General features: G+C 45.6%; 1 protein-coding gene across 4 annotated transcripts in view; it reads right to left on the reverse strand.

Annotated features, from left to right (window-relative positions):
* Positions 1-24,003, reverse strand: part of ELF1 (E74 like ETS transcription factor 1) — a 123,018-nt gene that overhangs the window by 19,434 nt on the left and 79,581 nt on the right. For all 4 annotated transcript variants that reach the window (XM_075591060.1, XM_075591057.1, XM_075591058.1 and 1 more), the window contains one exon: positions 21,219-21,526. In XM_075591060.1, the coding sequence (XP_075447175.1) occupies positions 21,219-21,293 (75 nt within the window). In that variant the 5' untranslated portion in view covers positions 21,294-21,526. The remainder of the gene's footprint in view (positions 1-21,218; positions 21,527-24,003) is intronic.

Genomic DNA, 24,003 nt, shown 5'->3' on the forward strand with positions numbered 1-24,003 from the left:
CCTTATGCCAGCACAAATTGGAGATAAGTAGGTCTTGCACATTGAATAGTGGCCTTTGTATAGGAAGTAGCTACCCCTCGTCCCCGGCGAGGGCCTCTGGAGTTGGGTGCATCTTATCCAGACCCGCTGGTGCGCGCGGGTTCTCCTATGACCGCCGGATTGATGGCTCCGCTTCTCTTCTCTTCCCTCCTACCGGCGTCTGAATGACTGGCTGCCTGGAATCGCGCTTATGCTCTCGCAAGAGCAGATGGAAGAAGCCGGTTCCGGTTGCAACTCGGTCAATTCAAGACGTCCTCCAAGAGGATGCTGCGCACTCCTATGCACGGTGATTTGCAATGGCGTGGGAATGTGGTAACTCCACCCTACGCGTTTCACAAATTGCTTCGCTTTGTCAGGGGTATGAGAGTCGAGTCCATTCTCTCTTATAAATAGCCCCATCCATTTGTCCATTGGGGAAATCATGCGAATCAATTAAAAATCAGTGCACATATTAGCCTAAATTCCCTGTATTTCCTAAACCTCTGACTGCTCAAATTTGATTAATACAAGAAAAAAAGATACATAACTTCTTATTCCAAGAGAACATGTTGAGTCAAAGATATTGATCCACAATATCTAGAAAATGGTTTACATAATAAATGTTCTCTAATTTACACCATTCTTCATATATGTCAAAATACAGATATCTACATAGAAAATTCAAGTGTAGCGCATTGTTCTATATCCAATATAAATCACTGTGTTCTCATGTATTTCATAATACAACCTTTTTTTGCGGCTGTACACTCAGCCTATGCTGACGACAAGCACTTTACAAATGTGGGACTAGTTCAGGGAGTAAATGCCTTATATTACTTCAAATTTTGTCACAAAATGGATTGTAAAAAATAAACCCATTGCCTTGCCATAAAACAATGTTTCTAGATTAGGAGATTACCATATTGTTCTTACAGAAATCTTCAAAGAAAAAACTTTTTTTCCTGATCGCAATTGTATATGGATACTGATCAGGTTGTTAATGAATTAGAAGATTTCTGTATCTCCTCTCACCTAAGGATTACGGTATTTAAACTTACATACAGTAAGGCCCCGTTTTTCGGCGTTCCACAATGTATACATATGTCCATTACGTTCAGCGCTTGTTCCGTTTCTCCGGCATGGCGCGCTCGGCAGCTGAGTATCCGGCTGTCACTAAGCAACCTTTTTCACGCGTGCGCATCCGTATTCTCCCTGTCAGATGCCATTAGTCAGCGAAGCAGTCGGTTTTCAAAGGTGCACTACTGCACAGTACTATACAGTACAGTACATACAGTTACATATTTGTTGTGTGTTAATTACAGTACAGTAACTGTACAATGGCATCTAATAGTACCTGTAGTGTTAAAAAAAAAAAATGAGTCGTAAGCCTCTTACTTTAAATGCCAAGTTAGAAATAATCAAATTAAGTGAGCAAGGTATGTCTATGGCTGATATCGGCAGAAAGCTAGGATTTGGCTCGTCAAACAGTGAACACTAACGTAATAAGAAAACGTGATCACCTTATTGCTGACGTGGAAAAAGTTTTAGTGGTGTGGACTGAGGATCAAAGCAGTCACAATGTGCCTTTAAGCAGAGCCATCATCCAAGCCAAGGCCCTAAGTCTCTTCAATACTATGAAGGCTGACAGAGGTGACTTAGCTGCCGATGATACATTTGAAGCTAGCAGAGGCTGCTTTAATAGGTTTAAGGCTAGAAGCCAACTCCACAACATCAGAGTGCAGGGTGAAGCGGCCAGTGCTGATACAGAAGCTGCAGAAAGTTATCCACGAAGGTCATCGAAGAAGGTGGATACACTAAGCAGCAGATTTTCAACGTGGATGAAACGGGCCTATATTGTAAGAAGAAGCCGTCTCAGACTTTTATTGCTAAAGAGAAGGCAATGCCTGGCTTCAAAGCTGCAAAAGACAGGATAACTCTCTTGTTAGGCACTAATGCAGCTGGTGATTGCAAGTTAAAACCTATGATACTTTACCGATCAGAAAATACTAGGGTACAGGCATACCCCGCTTTAAGTACACTCACTTTAAGTACACTCGCGAGTAAGTACATATCGCCCAATAGGCAAACGGCAGCTCACGTATGCGCCTGTTATCACGTCCTGAACAGCAATACCGGCTCCCTACCTGTACCAAAGCTGTGCGCAAGCGGGGAGACTATAGAGCCTTTACAAATGCGTTATTTACATCAGTTATGCACGTATATAACGATTGCAGTACAGCACATGCATCGATAAGTGGGAAAAGGTAGTGCTTCACTTTAAGTACATTTTCGCTTTACATACATGCTCCGGTCCCATTGCGTACGTTAATGTGGGGTATGTCTGTACTATGCAAAAGCTAGCCTCCCTGTTTATTATAAATGCAATTCAACAGCTTGGATAACTGGCCTTCTTTTCTCAAATTGGTTCACGGACTATTTTAAACCTACGGTTGAGGCTTACTGCAGGAGCAAGAACTTTCCTTTTAAGATTTTACTTCTCACAGAGAATGCCCCTAGCCATCCTAAAGCTCTAATTGGTTTGTACAGGGAGATAAAATGTATGTTTCACCTGCAAATACAACTTCATTGCTGCAGCCTATGGACCAAGTTGTAATTGCAGTGTTTAAATCCTATTACTGATGCAGCGGCCGTTATTCGAACGGATCACGAATTGGAAAACGATATAATCCCCTAATTCTCCCCGGTTTTGGCGCGTTATTTTTTTGAACTGACCGCGGCGCATTAGCTTCCCAGAGCAGGGACCCCTGCTGTGTGAATGCTAGCGGCGTCTGCCTGTGTGTAATAGACGCGCAGAAAGAGAGTCTGAATCAGTCCCTCTAACTGCGCGCCTCTCACAGGCGATCGCGGGGGTTTTATTAAAATTCTAAAATTACAGTTTTGTAGCAGGGGGTCTACTGAGCTGAACAAAGTTTATTTGAGCCTTGGAGACCCCCTACTTCCCGAGTTACAGGCCCAGTTATGGGGTGCCGGTATACCCGCCATGTTAAAATCCTGTGGGTCACGTGACCGCGGGACTAGAGGGATACGGGCACCCCATAACTGGGCCTGTAACTCGGGAAGTAGGGGGTCTCCAAGGCTGAAATCAACTTTGTTCAGCTCGGAAGACCCACTGCTCCCCCACACTAGTATCAACCCCCCCCCCCCCCTCCAAATAAAAAATCATTACCTTAGCAGATAGCTGCTAAGGTAATGAAGCTACTTACATTTTATTTTTATTCATAGTGTGCGTGAGCGGGGGGTCTCCTGAGCTGAACAAAGTGTATTTCCGCCTTGGAGACCCCCTACTTCCCGAGTTACAGGCCCAGTTATGGGGTGCCGGTATCCCCGCCATGTTAAAATTGTGGGTCACGTGACCGCGGGACTAGAGGGATACCAGCACCCCATAACTGGGCCTGTAACTCGGGAAGTAGGGGGTCTCCAAGGCTGAAATCAACTTTGTTCAGCTCAGGAGACCCCCCGCTCACGCACACAATAAATAAAAATTAAAAATGTAAGCAGCTTCATTACCTTAGCAATGCCCGCTAAGGCAATGAAGGGGTTAAGGCACAGGTGCCAACCCTGTGTGTAAAAAACCTAAAACATGACCTACACAGTACAGCACATTTAAATAAATCACCCACCGGCACCCCATAACTGGGCCTGTAACTCAGGAAGTAGGGGGTCTCCAAGGCTCAAATAAACTTTGTTCAGCTCCGGAGACCCCCTGCTACAAAACTGTAATTTTAGAATTTTAATAAAACCCCCGCGATCGCCTGTGAGAGGCGCGCAGTTAGAGGGCCTGATTCAGACTCTCTTTCTGCGCGTCTATTACACACAGGCAGACGCCGCTAGCATTCACACAGCAGGGGTCCCTGCTCTGGGAAGCTAATGCGCCGCGGTCAGTTCTCTAAACACAGCGAGCTTTGTCCCCGTTGTGATCACGGTTTCCCGCATTAATTGCCGCGTGAAGTGTTCGAATAATGGCTGCTGCATCAGTACCTTAGGAGAACTTTTGCTAAGGCTATTGATGTCCTAGAGTCCTAGACAGTGACACAGCAGCTGGGCATCGAGAAAATAAATTAAAAGCATTTTGGAAAGGCTTCACAATTTTGGATGGTATAAACTATTAGAGATGCATGGGAGGGTGAAAGAATCAACATTAAAAGGTGGTTGGAGGAAGCCAATTCCCACACTTATGGATGATTATGAAGATTTGGAGAATCACGTGGAGGAAGCCACTACAAAAGTTTTGGAAATGGAAAGGCAATTCAAATTGGAAGTCGAGCCCGAGGATGTAAAAGAATGGCTTGTATCCCATGACGAGCCCCTAACAGACGAAGATCTTCTTCTGATTGATGAGCAAAGAAGGGTGTTTTGCAAAGAGGAGTCACATCCTTGTGATAGTCCTGCTGTCCCTGTAGAAATGACAACCAAGGGTTTGGAAGAAGCCATCAACTGTATAGAAACGAGGATGGCAGCTTTTGAGAGGATTGATCCAAATTTCGAAAGAAGCTCTAAAGTGAATGCAAGAAAAAGGGGAGAAGGTAGAGCACTGCCAAAAAGGAAGCAAAAGGGCTGGGGCAAAAAATAACAATTATTTATTAGGCCTAATAAATAATTGTTATTTTTTGCCCCAGCCCTTTTGCTTCCTTTTTGGCAGTGCTCTACCTTCTCCCCTTTTTCTTACCTTTATCAATCATTGGTATAGCAGCACGCCCCGGTACACATCATTGCAGAACAGCTGTTCCACCTGGAGGATTTTCTCTACTAGCTGCTGAGTGGATCGGGTTTTCAGCCAGTGTGTGGCCGGCACTCCAGTTCCTTACCTGTGCACCGGGAACAGAACACAGCTGACGGAGACGAACATTGCGGAAGAGTGGATCGTCCTCCGTCTTCCCATCAGCCACCACCCCCATGACAGCATCGGACCGATACATCGCGGGAGAATCACCTGGCACCCGGTAAGGCGGCGGGAGGCTCTGCTTGCAGGTCTCTACTACCATCAGCTTGTCCTTCTATACCGGGTAGCCGTTACCGCATGTCCGACTGAGGAGGGTTTTACCCCGTCTGCTTCGGGGGGTGTGTACCATCGGATCGGCTGGAGAACATACCGGTTCATCACAGGTGAGGTGGGGGTCGTTTAGGCTCACACACACCATCGGCATTACCTACGGGACACTCATTGCCTTATTTTTTCATGCATACCGGTTTGCTATGGCATCTTATTACAGTTTATAATATAGACTTTGCAGTATTTGCAGCATCAACTTGGGGGTTCCCCCCTTTTCTTCCCTAAAGTGAATGCAAGCCTTCCAAACGGGATTGCTTGCTATAAAGAACTTATACGGGAAAGGAGACGGCAATCCTCATGGCAAATTACATTGCTTTCCTACTTTAAGAAAGTACCATCACAACCTTCAACTGCAACAGCTACCCTGGAAGAATCTTCAAAACCAACAGTAACCAACACAAAATCCTGCAAGAGATTCATCCAATTCTCCATCTTCAAAACGAATAAAATGTGTTGCGTCCTATGATGATGAAGTGCCATCTACTTCATCCTTTGAACAATAAATATACAGTAGTTACAGTACTGCATTTATTACTCTTTACTCTACTGTTCCTTTTTACAGTACAGTATATGTTTGACAACCTATGTTTAAGTTATGTATTTTTTGCATTTTCACTTTTTTCAGAGTTTCGCCGAGTTTTTGGATAATGCAGGGACCATGTGTGACACATTGGGGTGTCGGATTATTCCAGCCTAAGCACAGTACTGTACCGTATTCGGTGTACAGTACAGCACAGTGTTCAGTGGTTGTCATGCTACACAGTACAAGATGCCTCCAAGGTACCTGTACAATGCTGTGTGAGCCTTTTTCTTGTCATGCGTGTTGGCAGGGATGCTGGTTCTGTGCTTGAGTGCTGCAGCTCTATATGGAAGCTGCTGTGTGCCGGAGCGATGGCCTCCTCCGTATTAGTAGCGCTGTGGTTGCGCTATGGATGCAGTGAATGGTTGCCATGTGATGCTTCCTGGTTGTCAGGGACGCTCTGGGATGACGTCTCTGCTTTGGGGAAACCATACACCCTTGCCGTGGGCCACTGTAGAGCCAGAAGTAGTGCGCTTTGGCGCACAATTAGTCTTTCCCTTCCCGCGCTGGATAACGGAGCGTGATCATTTGAAATGGCGGCCTGATTTTAAAATATCTTTTAAAAGTAAGCAATGTACATTACTTTTGCATGTATCGCTAGGGCCCTGCTTTTCGGTGGGGGGCCTGGAACGAAACCGCCATATTAGTGGGGCCCTGCTGTATTTAATCCATTAACTAATCCTAAACAGATTGTGCTACTGGATCATAACACTGCCATTAAACTTACCCATATAAATACACTGCTAATAAATCAATACTGTCAATATATAGAATAAGGGGAATGAACCCCATAATGTTCGGTGCTCTAGATAGTGTATATATATGGGTCAAAATAATGATAGACCTTGGTTACTTGAAAAACTTTGAATAGAGGCAATTCCACTGCAATAAACATATGTGGTACTAAGTAAATAAATGGAGCAACAATGATGCAGACTTGAACCTTTTAGGGGGCCCATTGTGCAGGGGGTTGGTAAAGAGACTGGATAAGGAGCCTTGTAAGAGACTCCTCTCCTGTACTCACAAATCAGTCAACCGCAACCTGCTGCCCTTAGCCCGCCTGGTATCTTCACTGCTTGCTCCTCTGCTGTACTCTCGGCGATTACTCCATGTGTGCGGCGCTGCGGTGTGACGTCATCATCATCGCCGACTTGGTGGATCCGGGAGCCTTGTACAGGGCGCGTCACGAACGCCGGCTATCCCCGTGACTGCAAAGGGAGGAGGTGACGTGGCGTCTGCCCCGTAATGCAGGGAATCCTCAGCGTGCCCCAGCCGTTAGAAATGGAATAGGCAGATAGAAAGAGGTCTCGGCGGTCACTGCAAATTGCAGTGACCGCCGAGACCTCTTTCTATCTGCCAATACTGTCAATAAACTGCTGAAAGTAATAATAATGTGATGGGTGCAAAAACAATTTGCCATAAATATATAAAAATTTAAATAAAACTTCAAAATTCACTGGGTGGTCAGATTCACTGATTGGCAGCCACATGAACACACTATAACATTTAAGTTTAAGTGTTTTTTAGTGCACTAATTTGTCACGTATACCCTTTTCACGAATAGCGCAGCACATATTTTTTCTATTGTAATATTATTACAATGGTAAAACAGACGACAAAAAGCTGAAAACAGATGGCAAAGAGTTAGCAGTAATAGTAAACTGTATGTTGGGGAAATAGGGCATTTTGCTTACCTCAGAGCATAGACCAGTGTTTCTCAACCTTGGGTTCTGCGGGCACCCCTAACGGGTTTCCTGCAAATTTCAGGTCATTTGAAAATTGTACCAAATACAGAAGAATTTACAGTGCATCTAATCACAGACTCGCTACTAGAGAGGGTCGGGGTTCCTTACAATGCATCTAATCACAGACTCGCTACTAGAGAGGGTCGGGGTTCCTTGCAATGCATCTAATCACAGACTCGCTACTAGAGAGGGTTGGGGTTACTTGCAATGCATCTGATCACAGACTCGCTACTAGAGAGGGTCGGGGTTCCTTGCAATGCATCTGATCACAGACGCGCTATTAGAGAGGGTCGGGGTTCCTTACAATGCATCTGATCACAGACTCGCTACTAGAGAGGGTCGGGGTTCCTTGCAATGCATCTGATCACAGGCGCGCTACTAGAGAGGGTCGGGGTTCCTTGCAATGCATCTGATCACAGACGCGCTATTAGAGAGGGTCGGGGTTCCTTACAATGCATCTGATCACAGACGCGCTATTAGAGAGGGTCGGGGTTCCTTACAATGCATCTGATCACAGGCGCACTATTAGAGAGGGTTGGGGTTCCTTACAATGCATCTGATCACAGACTCGCTATTAGAGAGGGCTGGGGTTCCTTACAATGCATCTGATCTCAGACTCGCTATTAGAGAGGGTCGGGGTTCTGCAGAATGTCACAATTTATTATAGGGTTTTTTTAACCAACCTTATACCCACACCTTTACTTGCACCTCGCAAATAGAATAAATACAATACTTCAAAATCAGGACACGAAAAGCAAACTGAAAATTGCTGTTTACACAATTCAATAAAAAGGTGCGTCTTCATTTAATGCCCTAAAAAAGGTCTAATTTATGGATGTTCACTCCATGTCTGAAGACCAACGAGGGACAATGATAAAGGAGAGAAAAGACTGATATAAAAGCAGCAGATCAAACATATCCAGGATAAACCAGGACGTCATTCTACTTGTCTGTTTTCCCCCAGCCTTCCCATGGTGCCCGGTCATGTACCAGCAGGGGGAGCTCAAAGCAGGCACAACGTGGCTACGCATTGCATTGCAAGACCAGGCTTTACATTAGAGAAGTGGAGTGAAAGGCAGAACAGGTAAGAACCAATGAGGAGGCGCACACTGTGATGTCAGCTTGTGAAAGGGTACAAAGGGCGTGAAATATCCTCGCAAAGGTGTGCCTGTCCCAGTTTGTAAGGGCAGGGAGTTCTTGATAGTTTAACGCTGCTGCCAGAATCACGCTACTCTTTCCTAGATCCGTCTCAGCATCTCCCCTCCTGAAATCCCTCTCCTGGCTTCCAATCAAATCCCGCATCTCACACTCCATTCTCCTCCTAACTTTTAAAGCTTTACACACTTCTGCCCCTCCTTACATCTCAGCCCTAATTTCTCGTTATGCACCATCCAGACTCCTGCGTTCTGCTCAAGGATGTCTTCTTTCTACCCCCTTTGTATCTAAAGCCCTCTCCGCCTTAAACCTTTTTCACTGACTGCCCCACACCTCTGGAATGCCCTTCCCCTCAGTACCCGACTAGCACCCTCTCTATCCACCTTTAAGTCCCACCTTAAGACACACTTGCTTAAAGAAGCATACGAATAGCACTGTGGATATTCTGAACACATGATACATACAGCTTGGCCCCCTGCAGACGCACTTACCAGAACTCCCTCCTACTGTCTCTGTACGTTCTCCCTACCTACCAATTAGACTGTAAGCTCCTCGGGGCAGGGACTCCTCTTCCGAAATGTTACTTTTATGTCTGAAGCACTTATTCCCATGATCTGTTATTTATATTATCTGTTATTTGTTTGATTACCGCGTGTATTACTACTGTGAAGCGCTATGTACATTAATGGTGCTATATAAATAAAGACATACAATACAATACAACTTAAGCTAGAAATTGTGCTGCGGTAGTGGGGCTCACGTTAACTCCCTCAGTAGCAGTGTTATGGCAATGAAGGGGTTATCCCTTTCAGTACTAGAGGCCTCCCCGCAGCTTCTCCAGCAAATGATCTGCAGGCCCCCTGTGCAATCCCAGGGATTGAGTTTCTTAGAGCTGAAGGGTCCAAACAGCAGCCTTCTCCAGCTGTAAACATCCTAAGGCCTCGGCCAGGGTGGCGCTGAGCAGGCGCGCTCACGCTGGCCGCTATGAAAACACATTGCGGCAATGTGTGTGGCCAGCGTGAGCTAAATACACTAAATACAGCTCAGAATATATTTTCTGGGAGCAACAGGAAATGATTAACGGGTGGGTATAACCCAAACTAAGGGGACGGCTTAGTTTATCAGCCAAGTAAGAATATCATGTAAGGAAGACATAATACAGGGGTCCTCAACTCCAGTCCTCAAGCCAACCCCCCCCCCCCCCCCAACAGGTCAGGTTCTCAGGATATCCCTGCTTCAGCACAGGTGGTGCAGACTGAGCCACATGTGCTGAAGAAGGGATATCCTGAACACCTGTTGGGGGGGGGGGGGGGCTTGAGGACTGGGTGGAGCACCCATGACATAGGGCACTACTCCAAACCCACCTGTTTTTCTAAGCACAGTCTGTACATAGGGATGGGTTCAGGGTCTTATTTGGGTGTGTCTAGAAGTTACAGAAGACACATTGCCCCTAGTCAGGGAGAGCCAGGCTCTTTCTTTTATCTGGCATCTTTGTGCACAGCTCTGTGAATAGTGTCTCCTGCACTCCAGTGTGTGGTGATCTGCAGACATGTGTCTGCTCTTTGTAGAGCTACAGTGATCAGGTTATCTTCATTAGGTTCAAAAACATATTTTATGGGGTAAACCTGTAATGTAGAATATAGACAAGGAGACCTGGACCTGCCACCTACATCTAATCATCTCATATTAAGTCATATATAATAATAATAATAATAATAATAATAGCATTTTCTTGTATAGCGATGCTAGTTTTAAGTAGCACTTTACAGATACATTTTGCAGACACAGTCCCTGCCCCGTAGAGCTTACAATCGATGTTTTTTTGTGCCTGAGGCACAGGGAGATAAAGTGACTTGCCCAAGGTCATAAGGAGCCGACACCGGAAATTTAACCAGGTTCCCCTGCTCCAAACTCGGTGCCAGTCTGTGTCTTTACTCACTGAGCTGCTCCTTCCAAACTTCCAAGTGTTAGGTAGGACAGGTGTGCACAAACTTAAGTCACACCCCCTCCCCCATCCCTCTTACCTGCTCTCCGGCATCTCCTCGATGTCACATTGTCATGGCAACGCGTCGCCATTTGCCGCTGCATTGTCTCTCAGAAGATGCAGGAGGAGAAGCCGGAGAGAGGGTACGAGACAATTACAGAGGCTCCCTCACGCTGTGTCCCGGTAATCAGTTTAAATGATTTGGGGAAGAGCCCGGGGCCTGTGTAAGCGCCAGGCTCAGTTCAGCGCCCCCCAGTTTATGCACCTCTGAGGTTGGACATCTATGTCTGGGAGGTATCTGCCCCATGTAAAAGCAGCAGTACTACATCGCTGCGTATATTGGAATGGCAAAAAAGTGAAAGCACAGTCAAGTAAACCTGTACAATATCTAACAGCCCTTTCCTAATGTAAGATGTGTTCAACAATTTAGCACATTTAGATTTCAAAGCGTTACTGTGGAAAGCAATATAAGCCAGCAAATGCACACTCTATTCTAGTACTATATTAAAAGGGAGCAATGCAAACACACTTACATGTGGTTTTTGTTGTTTTTTAAATAAATCAGTTATGTAGTATTAGAGAATATATACTACTTTTTTTTTTCTTTTCTTAATTCAACTCTTTATGCAATTTTTTTAAGAGGTTTCATATACTGAGCATACTTTGATTTCTATGGCTGCGGTCCCAGTCAGCACGATGGCACGCGCGCCCGGCAGGGGAGGCGGGGCGTGCACAGCGCTAACTGCGATCTTCCAGGGAGAGTGGTGGGGGTTTTGCGGGGGCGTGGCCATGACCTCACGCGGCTGGTTCCCCCTCATTGGGTGAACCGCCGGCGGGGCGTGGCCAAGCCTCCGTCGCAAGTTCTAAACTCAATTTCATCGAGTTAGAATAAACTGTCAGTACGGTGCCGCTGCACCTTCAGCGGGAAGGTGCGTACTGGGCCAGCCCCATTGAGGGGCGGTGCTTACACGCACAGCAGTCACTGGGACCGCAGCCTATAGCAGGCTTTAGCCACTTCCCCAGCAGTGCAATATCTTTGTAACACTTTCCTGTTTGTGATCAATTGTTGCCAATATTCCCAGCGGTGTGAGCTGAAAACTGTAACAATAGATAATGTTACGTTGGTAATATAAGAATACATTTTATCTGCTGCGTTACACGGACTGAAGGATTGATTAAAACGGAAAGGCGGCCATTTACTGAACCCTGGGAAACAGGATCTTTACTGGTCGATCTCCGGAGAACCAATCGATCAGCAGCTTAAGTAATTCGTTTTCAATAAACGGTAATCAAAGACTGTATATATAAAAAATAAAAATAAATCCTTTTTTTCTTTTAAGAAGTTGCTTGGATTGCCTCTTTAAGGCTCCAGATGGAGGGCTCATGTCCAACTGAGGGAGGAGTAGAGAGCGCTTCAGAGTTGCAGCGGTGAGGCACAGACAGTCATCACACAGGGTTTTTTGTTTCAAAATTACAATTTAAGAAAAAAGTTTACACATCAATATTCCCCAAAACAGAAAAATGTAAAGATCTGTGAAAAAATAAAAAAAACAAAAACAAGGAATGACGTCCGACAAATTGTGTTAGAGAACGGTCTAAGTGAGGCCGAGTGTTCCACGAGATAACGCCACAGCTCGTGTCCGGATTCTTTTACAACTCAAGCTTTTCTGAGGGGGATACAGTAGAAGGATGGAGAGCAAGGGTCGAGCAGTCTAAGAAGAAAAATAAAAAAAAAAGTACAAAAAAAGGACAGCACCAAAAAGGTTTATACAACCTCAATTCCAGCAGCAAACTGTAGTACAGACACTTCTGGTTGATATAGGCCCTTATTTGGTAAGCAGAGCTCTGCCACAAGACCCTTCCCAGCTCCGGGAAACACCTTGCAGCCTTTTGACTGGAATGGGCTGTAAGGTGCAGGAAGAGGTATTGCAGCAGAAGACTACTTGGAAGCTGTGAAAGGATTTAGAACCATATTTACTGACCTCACACTTGGCAGTCAGTAGATATATGTGCCAGTACTTTGACACTAATGGCTTTCATTGGCAAATTTAAAGCTGCAGACCAAGCAGTATCCTACTTGTTTTTTTTTTAAGTTAAATATCAGTTCTCTACTATGAGAAAATACTTGTAGCATTTAAAAAAAACAAAAAAACAATTGACATTTTTTATGTATTATAATGTAACAAACCTTTTTTGTTTCAATAGGAACCATTTACAAAGTCACATTCCCTTCCTGTTCTGAAACAGAATACTCGTCTGCAGTAATTTAACGAACCCCTGAGTCGAATCTTCGCTGATCGATCGGCAACTTCGCAAATTACTTATCATTGTGTGGATTGTATCGATGCACTTATTAATGGAGGGTAAAAAAACAAAAAACGCTGCTTTAAGAAGCAATGGGTTTGAGACCTGTGTGGATAAAGTAAAATGGTGAGCTCACAAGTGAGTGGGCTCAAAGAAAATTCACTTAAATGCACACCACTATGATTAGAATATAACTTTTAATAATTTTACTTCAAACATATATAACAGTAATTAAAAATAAATAAGAGACGAGATACCAGTAATCCCTACTAAGTAAATAAACACTCAGACACAATATAATATTTGTCAGATGGTAGGGGATTAAAGGTCAAATTTTCTTTGAGCCCACTCACTTGTGAGCTCACCATTTTACTGATTCACTTTCAGTTCAGTTTGCACCCACTCACTACAATTATCGATCACTTTTTTGTCAATTAGTATGGTTTATAGTTGATCACTCCCTATCCCCACCTCCCTTTCCCTGTGTGGATAAACACTTAAATTATCGCTAATGGGAAATTAAAAAAAAAAAAAAATCTCTATTATAATTTTTTTCAAGAGTGATTTCATTTCCGACGCTACAGCAACACTACTACAGAATTTCTTCTGTATGTCAACTCGCCCTCATTTTATATCCATTCCATTCTGCTTCCTAGCTTACCAAAAACAAGTATGTACATAAATAACATTCAGAACCTCTGTACACCTCCGCCAGGCTGCCTTACCTCTAGGAGGTGAAGATGTTTCACAGGATTGGATACGTGAATGTGACCCGAGTACAGCTTTCAGATCATCAGAAAACCAAACTATTGATATTAGCTCATTTCCATAATGGAGGGAGCAGCAAAGTACAATGATCTCTAAGCAGCTCGAGATGCTTAGTCACCTTGGAAATGACTTATGAAGCCTTCCTTCTGATGGGCAAATACATTAGCGAGAGCTAATTTGTGAGCTATTCACCTGTTCAATCCAGTTTACATGCATGCTGGCTGGAGTCACCCAAGCTGACTGCTCTGTGCAATCCTCAGGTCTAAACAAAGCCTGTTTAAGCCCCGTCTAGCATCAGAGCCCCACCTTAAAACTAAAAATACAGCCAGTTACATGCAAATTGGTTAATAGCCAATAACAAATCTACCTATTAACTCTTTTGCTGCCAGGGGGATCTGCAACCCAGGGCATGGCGGTGCGTTGCATGATAGCGCAGTACATTGCAGGGCGTTGCATGGTAGTGCAGCGCTTTGCATGTTAGCGCAGTGCGTTGCATGGTAGCGCAGTGCGTTGCAGGGCGGTGCATGTTAGCGCAGTGCGTTGCAGGGCGGTGCATGGTAGCGCAGTGCGGTGCATGGTAGCGCAGTACGTTGCAGGGCAGTGCATGGTGGCGCAGTACGTTGCAGGGCGGTGCATGGTAGCGCAGTACGTTGCAGGGCGGTGCATGGTAGCGCAGTACGTTGCAGGGCGGTGCATGGTGGCGCAGTACGTTGCAGGGCGGTGCATGGTGGCGCAGTACGTTGCAGGGCTGTGCATGGTAGCGCAGTACGTTGCAGGGCGGTGCATGGTAGCGCAGTGTGTTGCAGGGTGGTGCATGGTAGCGTAGTACTTTGCAGGGCAGTGCATGGTAGCACAGCACGTTGCAGGGCTGTGCATGGTAGCGCAGTACGTTGCAGGGTGGTGCATCGTAGCACAGTACGATGCATGGTAGCGCAGTACGTTGCAGGGCGGTGCATGGTAGTGCAGTACGTTGCAGGGCGGTGCATGGTATTGCAATATGTTGCAGGGCGGTGCATGGTATTGCAATATGTTGCAGGGCGGTGCATGGTAGCGCAGTACATTGCAGGGCTGTGCATGGTAGCGCAGTACTTTGCATGGCGGTGCATGGTAGTGGAGTACGTTGCAGGGCTGTGCATGGTAGCGCAGTAGGTTGCAGGGCGGTGCATGGTAGCGCAGTACGATGCAGGGTGATGCATGGTAGCGCAGTACGTTGCAGGGCAGTGCATGGTAGTGCAGTACGCTGCAGGGTGGTGCATGGTATTGCAATATGTTGCAGGGCGGTGCATGGTAGCGCAGTACGTTGCAGGGCATTGTATGGTGGTGCAGCACATTGCAGGGCGGTGCATGGTGGTGCAGGGCTGTGCATGGTAACGCAGTGTGCTGCAGGGCATTGTATGGTGGCGCAGCACATTGCAGGGCAGTGCATGGTGGTGCAGGGCGTTGCATGGTGGCGCAATGCGTTCCAGGGCGTTGCATGGCTGGGCATTTATTCACTCTTTTGCTTCCAGAGTTGGGAAACGTATTTTCCATGCTGGACGATATTGTTTTTAGGTTACTTATCACACCACCAAAATGGTAATTCAATGGTCCATTCTCTGCCCTGGGGGTCATTGGCTATAAAAAGGAGTCTTATAGAATAGCATCATTGAGTAAAGATGGATCAAAATGTATTTGCAACCTATTCAGAATAAAACTTCCCACTATTGAATGACTTTTTCTGACATATTAGGCCCGTACATTTCAGTTTTGCACAGTGTATAATGTCTTGCAGCAAAGGTGCCTGCGTGTAGGGTGGCAGACAGATGTAGAAAAACGATTAAATAGACGTATTTTGCCTGTTAGACCAACACTACAGAACTGCAGTCATCGGTTAGGATACAAATGATACTGGGTACCACTGCAACTAGCCAAAGCAGTGACGGCATTTATATAAACAGATTATAAACTCCATTGTATTTCTATTCCCTGATTGGATTTTTACTTAGATAATTGCTTACGCTCTATTGATTGCTACTCCATGCCACAGCCCGCTATCATCATCAAGCAAAAGAAATGCAGCAAATATTTAGGCGTGGTTTAGAGGCATCGCTCTATAAAATTGGAGCGCCCAAGTTAAGATGTAGTGTTGCTTACCCGAGGGCCCCGGCCCTGGGCAGGTATCGTGCACAGTGCTGCATATTCAGTGGGGTACGACAAACGATTAGAATCACTACAATAGTGGTTGTTGCATTCGAGTCGCAATCCAAACTCGCTGATTTCCTCCCCCCCACCCATTATTTTTGTCATTTTGTTTTACATGGGATTGAAGCAGGGGGGGTCTCTGGAGCTGAGCCCCGTTAATTTCAGCTCCGGGGAAGTCATGCTTTCTGAGATACTTCCCTCCGTAGGGGGTGCCGGTAGCCGCTCAGGCGTGGCTACCAGGATTTACACAATGGCCGCTTTTCAAAGCTCCCGCGCCCTACGGGCAAATAAGAAGCCGTGACATCATCCAGTGCGGCTTCCTATTGGCCAGGGTGACCAGCAGCTTTAAGCACCGCTGAGGTACCTGCACCCCCTTTGGAGGCAAGGATTTCTGGAAGCAGGGCTGAAATGAATGGGATTCAGCTCCAGAGACCCCCTGCTGCAATCCTATTTCTTTTTTAAATAAGACAACAAAGTGGCGTGGATAGCTCCTTTAAGACACATACAGTACAAAAACCCTAAAATAATTGGCATATGCAAAATAGGAACAGAGTCAGAAATAATAACATGGGAGGATAAAGTGAGATTCCACAATAAACTGTGCATTGTAAGCATTCCACTGACGTTAAAGTATACAGTAGGTGACAACTGAAGATCTATAATGGGAAGTGCACCTCCAAAAAAAAAAAAAAAGTGTATGGAGACTTAAACTCCTTTGTTGCCAGAAGGACCAGCAACAAGTGACAAAAATTATTGGTGATTTGTAAGAATATTAGTCATTCTGATTCTACCAAGGGCAGCTGAAGGTGTGTACAGAGCTATATAAGCAAAAGGGTCCCTTGCGTTAGTCCGCTATTTCTTTAAACATTTCATTGTCAGGAACACTGGCCGAAGAGCTACAGTTTGCTCGCTGGCTCGCCTGAAGCCAAGTTTGCAGGACTGGATTCCCGAATGGCTAATATTAGGAACCGTTAGTTTACCTAACCGGCGGGAAACCGGATTCGGCAGGAAACCGTGTCAGGTTTAAAATATCCTGAGGTCTTCTGAACGCCAGGTGCCCGCTCATATCACACTCAGTAACTGGCTGACAAAATGGCTTTTTGTGTACGCTGAGCAGCTGGAACTTTGGGTAATCTCCTTCAGCAACTTTAGACCACGTGCGCCTGTCGCTCGAGCGATTTGTGCCCATAGGGTTTGCGCGATGGGGAGGCGTGGCGGAGGCAGGCCGTGACGTCAAGTGAGCGGTACGCCCTCATTGGCTGAACCACGCACGTGACCCGGCCATGCGAAAAGACATTGTCTTTTCAAAAATCTGCCCCGCGGCTTTGTGCACCGTGGGCGGCCTCAGAGAAGATGTCTGTTCGCACCGTGCGATCGAGCACGCCTTCGCACCCATTACATTTAATAAGCTACTACAGTTGCTATAGAGCAGGGGTGCGCGAGAGAATTTCCAAGAGGGGGGGGGGGGGGGTGGGGGGCGGCGCGGTGGCTACAGAGGTTCAATGCTCTCCCCCAAGGCACTTTAATTACACGACGCAGGGACCGCGCGAGGCCTCTGCAGCTTCTCCTGCCTGATCTTCGGTGACGTGTCACCATGGTAACCAGCGTCAAATGGCGCCGCGGGGTCACACGACCCCGCAACGTCGTTTGCTTCCAGAGCCTTGCAGGAGGGGTGGGGGGAGGGGGGCGCGAGCCGGGAGGAGAGAAGGCAGGGGGGGCGCAGGGTCAAAATTTTGCGCACCCTGCTATAGCGTAAGAACACTCAACCATGTGATACGCGTGTCCAGTCGAATTTGAAAGTCTGCTTCATAAACCAGTACATCTTGCACAACATTTCCCATCTCGTTCCAAAACGTGGTTTACACAAAGCGGTTGCAAAAAAATGTGCTGTCAAATGTTGCTACAGCTTTTCTGCCTCATAACATAAGCCTCTCTCAACAGCGGACACGTGAGCCAGTCTGGGGGCCATCTCGCAGCCCAGCCTCCCTGATCTGGCACTCCCTTATACTTTTACCAGCTGCCATGTACAGAGAGCTTCCAATCACAAGGCAGCTTCCAATACAGACCTATCATTCTGTAGACATCAGAGGTCCCTGCACAACAAGCGTACCATTCAATCATAGGAGTGATACTGAGACCATGGGACTGTGTATACATGGGTCCTAAATGGATAGTAATGTTCTAAATTGACACTGTTCATTGTGTCCGTTTCATCCTATGAAGACCCCACTGAAACATTTACATCACTTACAACTCTGATTTCCCACTGGGAATGGACTTGTGGTTAAAATCTCTTTACAAAACTTCCCTCTCATAAAAGAATTACTAGGAAAATAATGGGTTACACAAAGAAAAATCCCAGACTCTGTTATACCAGCTGTATTTGCAGATTGTACCAAATTGTAGCAAACAGCCTTTGTTCCTCGATCTATATTTATAATGGCACCACCAATAAAATAAGTCACACAGTATACAAATTGTTTTCAAATTCCTCTTCCTTTGCTGTGAAGTCCTTGAGCAGTTTCCTAGTGAGCACACAAATAAAAGGCAGTGTGGTCCTCGTGCGGGATCATTAATAATGACTCCATTATACGTTCTGTTAGTCAGTGGGAATGCTTTGGTTAACTTTTCATTCATGATGTACGGGCACCATGCAGCATAGATTGTGTTTTTCATGGTCAGCCATGCCGTGCTTTTTGGACTCTCACTAGCCTTTGTGATTCAAAAAATGGAAAAAGCCTGTCTTAAAAAATGAGAGAAACATTACAAATGGGAGAGACCTCAAAATACTGCACCATACTGACTGGCAAATTTATTTTAGAGTGTAAGTTCCTAGTACAAAGGACATCCCGTCCTATTGTTTCAGTTCATCTGGACTTATATGTACTTTAAAAAATTTATTTATAGATATTTATAGATTCCCACATAGATCATACTGCGCTGCAGAATATGTTGGCACCTTACAAGTAAAAGATTACTTGGTCTTTTGTGCCTGAGGCTTGTATTCTACTAAGCGCGTGCTCGTCAATGAAAAATACCTGTCTCCCTATGACAGTGTATCGCGCGCACAGCAGACAGCGTTGGCCGCGACAGCTGTGTGGAAATACAAAGAAATGTGTATTTTCGAGCGGCTGCCGTGCCACGTGACACTGTGAGCCAATCACAGTGAGACCTACCCTTCTGACGTCATGGCCATGCCTCCTAGTCGCGCACGTCAACGTTTGGCCTATATGCACAAAACGCGTCCCCCACGTGCATGCGCAATGTCGTGTGCGCGCAAGCGCTTGCTATAATACAAGTCTGACTGTTAAGCACAAGCACACATTAATGAATATACACGGATTTTGATCGGGACATGTAACAGGCTACAGGCAGAATGATGCTGCAGGTCCAAGATTCTAAGCAGGCCTCCATTTTAACTGGAAAATCACGGTGTAGAAACGGAGCACTGACCAAGGCAGATATCACACGGTGGCCCCCATTTTAACCGCCCTGAAATGATTTTCCTTCTCGTTTCTCGAAAACAGATACGGAGGATTTCACAGAGAAAAATGGCAAGTGAAGAGTAGGGATGTCATGTTCAGCCTGATTACACCGAAAACTTATCAGGATGCATACAGATCTCCTCTGGGAGAGAGTTTCAGGATGCATACAGATCTCCTCTGGGAGAGAGTTTCAGGATGCATACAGATCTCCTCTGGGAGAGAGTTTCAGGATGCATACAGATCTCCTCTGGGAGAGAGTTTCAGGATGCATACAGATCTCCTCTGGGAGAGAGTTTCAGGATGCATACAGATCTCCTCTGGGAGAGAGTTTCAGGATGCATACAGATCTCCTCTGGGAGAGAGTTTCAGGATGCATACAGATCTCCTCTGGGAGAGAGTTTCAGGATGCATACAGATCTCCTCTGGGAGAGAGTTTCAGGATGCATACAGATCTCCTCTGGGAGAGAGTTTCAGGACTGGGCTCTAATAGAACTTGGAATGTAATGCATTGCAGGCCCCTCTAGCAGTGATGGGGATAATATACACTAGTTGACACCTGAACACACATCGCCCATATAAAGAATAACGCCTTGAAATGTTCATGCTGGCTCACAATCTTCAAATGACAGAGTCTGGGGTATTGAAGCTCAATCACGTGTTCATACCATTCAATTCAATAGCATGATTGAGCTATGGCACCCCGTTACTGGAATTTAGTGAATCCTGGCCATAGTTTCTCCAGGATTAGCACCTCTCCTACAACTTTGCTCCATCAACTCATAATTCACATTTAATAGTGAAGGTAAGAATTATCTGCATACACCTGGTGCTGCAGGAGTTAACAAGTTTGGGGACTTATTCTAGATCTGCTGAAGCGGCAGTTTCTGAATTGAAGTCTGCGGGGATTTTCAACCGAAAACAGCCACTGGGCAGATATAGAACTCCCCCCTTTGTGTTTCACCTACTTTGACTCGAACATTCCTAGCCAACATGAATGAGGTCATGCAATGAACAATATGCAAACCATTAAAGGCGGATTCACTCACTTGTTTGCTAAACACTACTTTCTAAAAACTCAACTATTTCATGACCAATTCCTCTATTTATTTTTCTCTCCCACCAAAACTTATAAGACTTACCCCTATTTAAGAAGTAACCTGGTTAAAGATGCACAGCTTGAAAGAGAATGAATGGGAGGGACAACAGGGCGTCTAACCTTGACGATGGACACTTTCTCGTAAATGAGACCTTTTCTTTCGGCTCAGCATATTTTAAAGCAAATGGTGAAGGAACCAGTGGATTGAATCCTGGCTTCAGATGATCCAACAATTGGTAGGCCGCAAGTGCTTCTAAATGGTAGACGTCAGAGAGGTCTTTCCAATAAATATTGCGAGGGCTAAGCAGGGGATATTCAGTTCGCGAGGAGTTCGTGCAAGACCTGCTTTTCGGATCGTACAGGAGGTGGGCAAAATACGCAACTAAAGACCCCTCCTTTACACTAAAAAATATGAAAGGGTTAATGACATTGGCATGCTTCAGAGAATCTGCAATACATACGGAATTAAGAGAGAAGAGAGTATGAATTCTACCTGGACTGCAGGCTTTCATGCAGCATTAAGAAAGACAAGATGGTGATCTGGAGGCATACAAGTTGGTATTTCTTACTTCTGCTCTTGTATATGCAGTATTGCCTGGCCGGCTCCAGGTCATCATGATGCTTTAGTTCAGTCCTAGTGTTCCAACACTAGTCCCAGTGCATTCTGGTTAGTAATACTCCTATACCACTATGGATTATAGACTTGTAAAACGTACTTAACAAAAGTCATTTAACCCATTTTCTGCCAGAAAGGCTCCAAGATTTGTTATTTTGTTTACAAAGCCGTTTCCCAGGTACCATTGAAGAATAAATAGTGAGAACAGGGCCTACCTGGTGCTCGTCTTCCATGACATTGCTTGCAAACTCGAACACCAGTTCATTCGGTTGCACAACGGTGGCCATCATAAAGCATCCCCCGTCCTCAGCGCCTCATGAGAAAAAGGGAGCACTGGATTGGGTTCTTGTAAAAAGTAAAACAGTAGGCAGCTAGTGCTATAGAGAGAGAACACAAGGATTCAGGTCCCAGCTCCCACGTCCAGCTAGTGTGAAGAACCTTCACGTTCCTTGAGGTGTCTTCTTCTTCACACAGATCAGCCAAGAATATTCTCAAAAGGTGCTTTTCATAGGACCCTCAGGAGCTGAAAGACAAAAAAGAAAACACCTTAATTGAAGCAAACTTTTCTTTAGCTATTTAAAACCTTCATTACTTTAGAGACCTATCACGCATCCTTTTTGACCAGCAAGGTACCAAGATGGGGAAACCAAAAAGCAGGTGCATTAGTATTTATGTATGACAGTATGAAGACAGGAGTATTTAGGCCAAGCCAAATAACAAACTTGGGGAACGTACATTATAAATGTACTTTCTTAATAATCCCAGAACATATGGGGGAATCCCCACCACAATGATCTCTCAAACTCTTCTTCGGGGGATCCTTTCCAACCTTTGACTGAAAAATCATGTTTCAGAAATATCCTAATGCAAGAAGTGACTTCTCAAGACCCACGTGGCATTGAAAGCTCATGTAATGTACAATAAGACACATACATAATATTTCTAGATATGAAAAGTGCAGTGACTTAAGTGGGACCTGAAAAGCATCACACGCAAATAATACAAGCACTTAAAATGGCTAAAGACAAAAACACTGAAGTCTCTGTATTTTTACCCCAAGTTGTTTTTTCTTCTTCTCTCGTCTGGACTGTAAACTTATTCTTATCACAAAAACAAGCTTGAGAGCTGCAGGAAGGAAGCAGCAATGACCACGTCATGGTAAATGAGAACATGCAAAGATCTGCACACCACAGCCCCTTCACCCCAGACACGGAACATAAAGAAGTGTTGGATGGAAACAGCTGTACGAGTGTAAAATGTGCAGAGAATACCCTGCTTGGGTCTCTAGCATCGGCAGCTGTAGAGTCAGAAAACCATCAAGTACATCTTGTGACCTCAAGAGGAGACTATGAGCAATGCCTTATAGAGGAGAAACAGCAATAGTGTTACCATGTATAAAGCAATGTATACACACGAACACCTCCCTCGGTATAGATACATACACACAATGTGATATACTGTACACCCTGTGATTTTTTTTTCTTTGTTAAACTTGAGCAAACATTTGCAATGCGGACAGGGAGTCAACTTGGCACAGTCCTAGATACAGTTACAAAGCAGCGGTGGTCAGATGAACCACAGCTGTGGACGTGTGCATGTGTAAGTTTGTATGTAGGAGCTACTAGGACTACATCTCTATGTGCGATTTTCACTTCTGTTTCTGATGAGCTAAAGTGGATAGCACAGCAGTCTGCCTGCGACTGATGCAAGATAAGCACACATCTAAAGGCGGCCACATTCCAACTGCACCATTTCATTACCCATGATGGGAGGGGGGTGGGCAATATCTGCCCCTCCAACCGTCTTAACCCCTTCACTGCCAGAAGGGCCAGCAATACATTGCAAAGGTGTAGTCACCGCTTGGTCACAAGAAATGCTCAAATTGCCTCTGCTTAAGTCTGCGATAGAAACGATAAAATGAATAAATAGTAGATTTTACCCAGCATACTTGCATTATGGAGAAATGCTGCGGAGAAAAAGAATTAAACTGGGGTCTTTCAAAACACGATAAAAGGATAGGAGCGTTTGTATGCAAGTCTTTATTTAGTGCCCACAGTGTACTCTGTGCTTTACAAGAGACAATGCAATAACAGAAACAAACAAAATGAGGAAATAGGAAAGGAAATCCCTGCCCCTGAGAGCTTACAATCCAAGTGATATTTGGCAGACTTAGAGGCAGCAGGTGAGGAATTACTGTAAGTGCAGTAGATGGCAGTGCTTGGCTACAATGGTTGGTAGGAGCAACTGTGGGACAGTAGCCATGAGTCTAGGCCAGAGGTGCGCAAACTGGGTGGCACGAGATTTTCTGGGGGGGTGGGGGGGCGGTTGCAGATGCTTCGCGCTCTTCCCCAAGTTCCCCAAGGCATTTAAATTAAATACCGGGGGATCGCGTAAGGCTCCTGCAACTTCACTTTCCAGGATTCAAGGCTTGGTGTTGACGCGTCACTATAGCAACGTGGCGCGGGGTCATGTGACGTGGCGCTACATGACCCACGGCGTCAAATGTTGTCGCAGGGTAATGTGACATCACGTCACATGACTCAGTGTCGTTATTTGACACCGACAAAAGAGGTAAGGGGGGAGGGGGGGGCGCGAGCATGAGGGCAGCAGGCAGGATTAGGGGGGGAGGGGGCACAGCTCAAATAGTTTGCTCACCCCTGGTCTAGGCTATTGAAATGCTTCAATTAGGAGGCGACTTTTAAGGTTTGACTTAAAGGTGGGGAGAGAAGGTGCTTGGCGTATACCGATTGTGAGGGATTTCAACAGGTAAGGGACAGTGTGGGAAAAAGGAGAGGGAGAGGGGGAGAGAGAGGGAGAGAGAGGGGGAGAGGGAGAGAGGGGGAGAGGGGGAGAGAGGGAGAGAGGGAGAGGGGGAGAGGAGGAGAGGAGAGAGGGAGAGGGGGAGAGAGAGAGAGAGCAGTAGAGCACAAGAGACCTGCAGAGACATAACGAGAGATCAATCCTGAGATGTAGGAAGGAGCAGATAAGTGGAGAGCCGTT

This window comes from Ascaphus truei, chromosome 3 (genome assembly GCF_040206685.1).
Source record: "Ascaphus truei isolate aAscTru1 chromosome 3, aAscTru1.hap1, whole genome shotgun sequence".
Classification (NCBI taxonomy): Eukaryota; Metazoa; Chordata; class Amphibia; order Anura; family Ascaphidae; genus Ascaphus; species Ascaphus truei.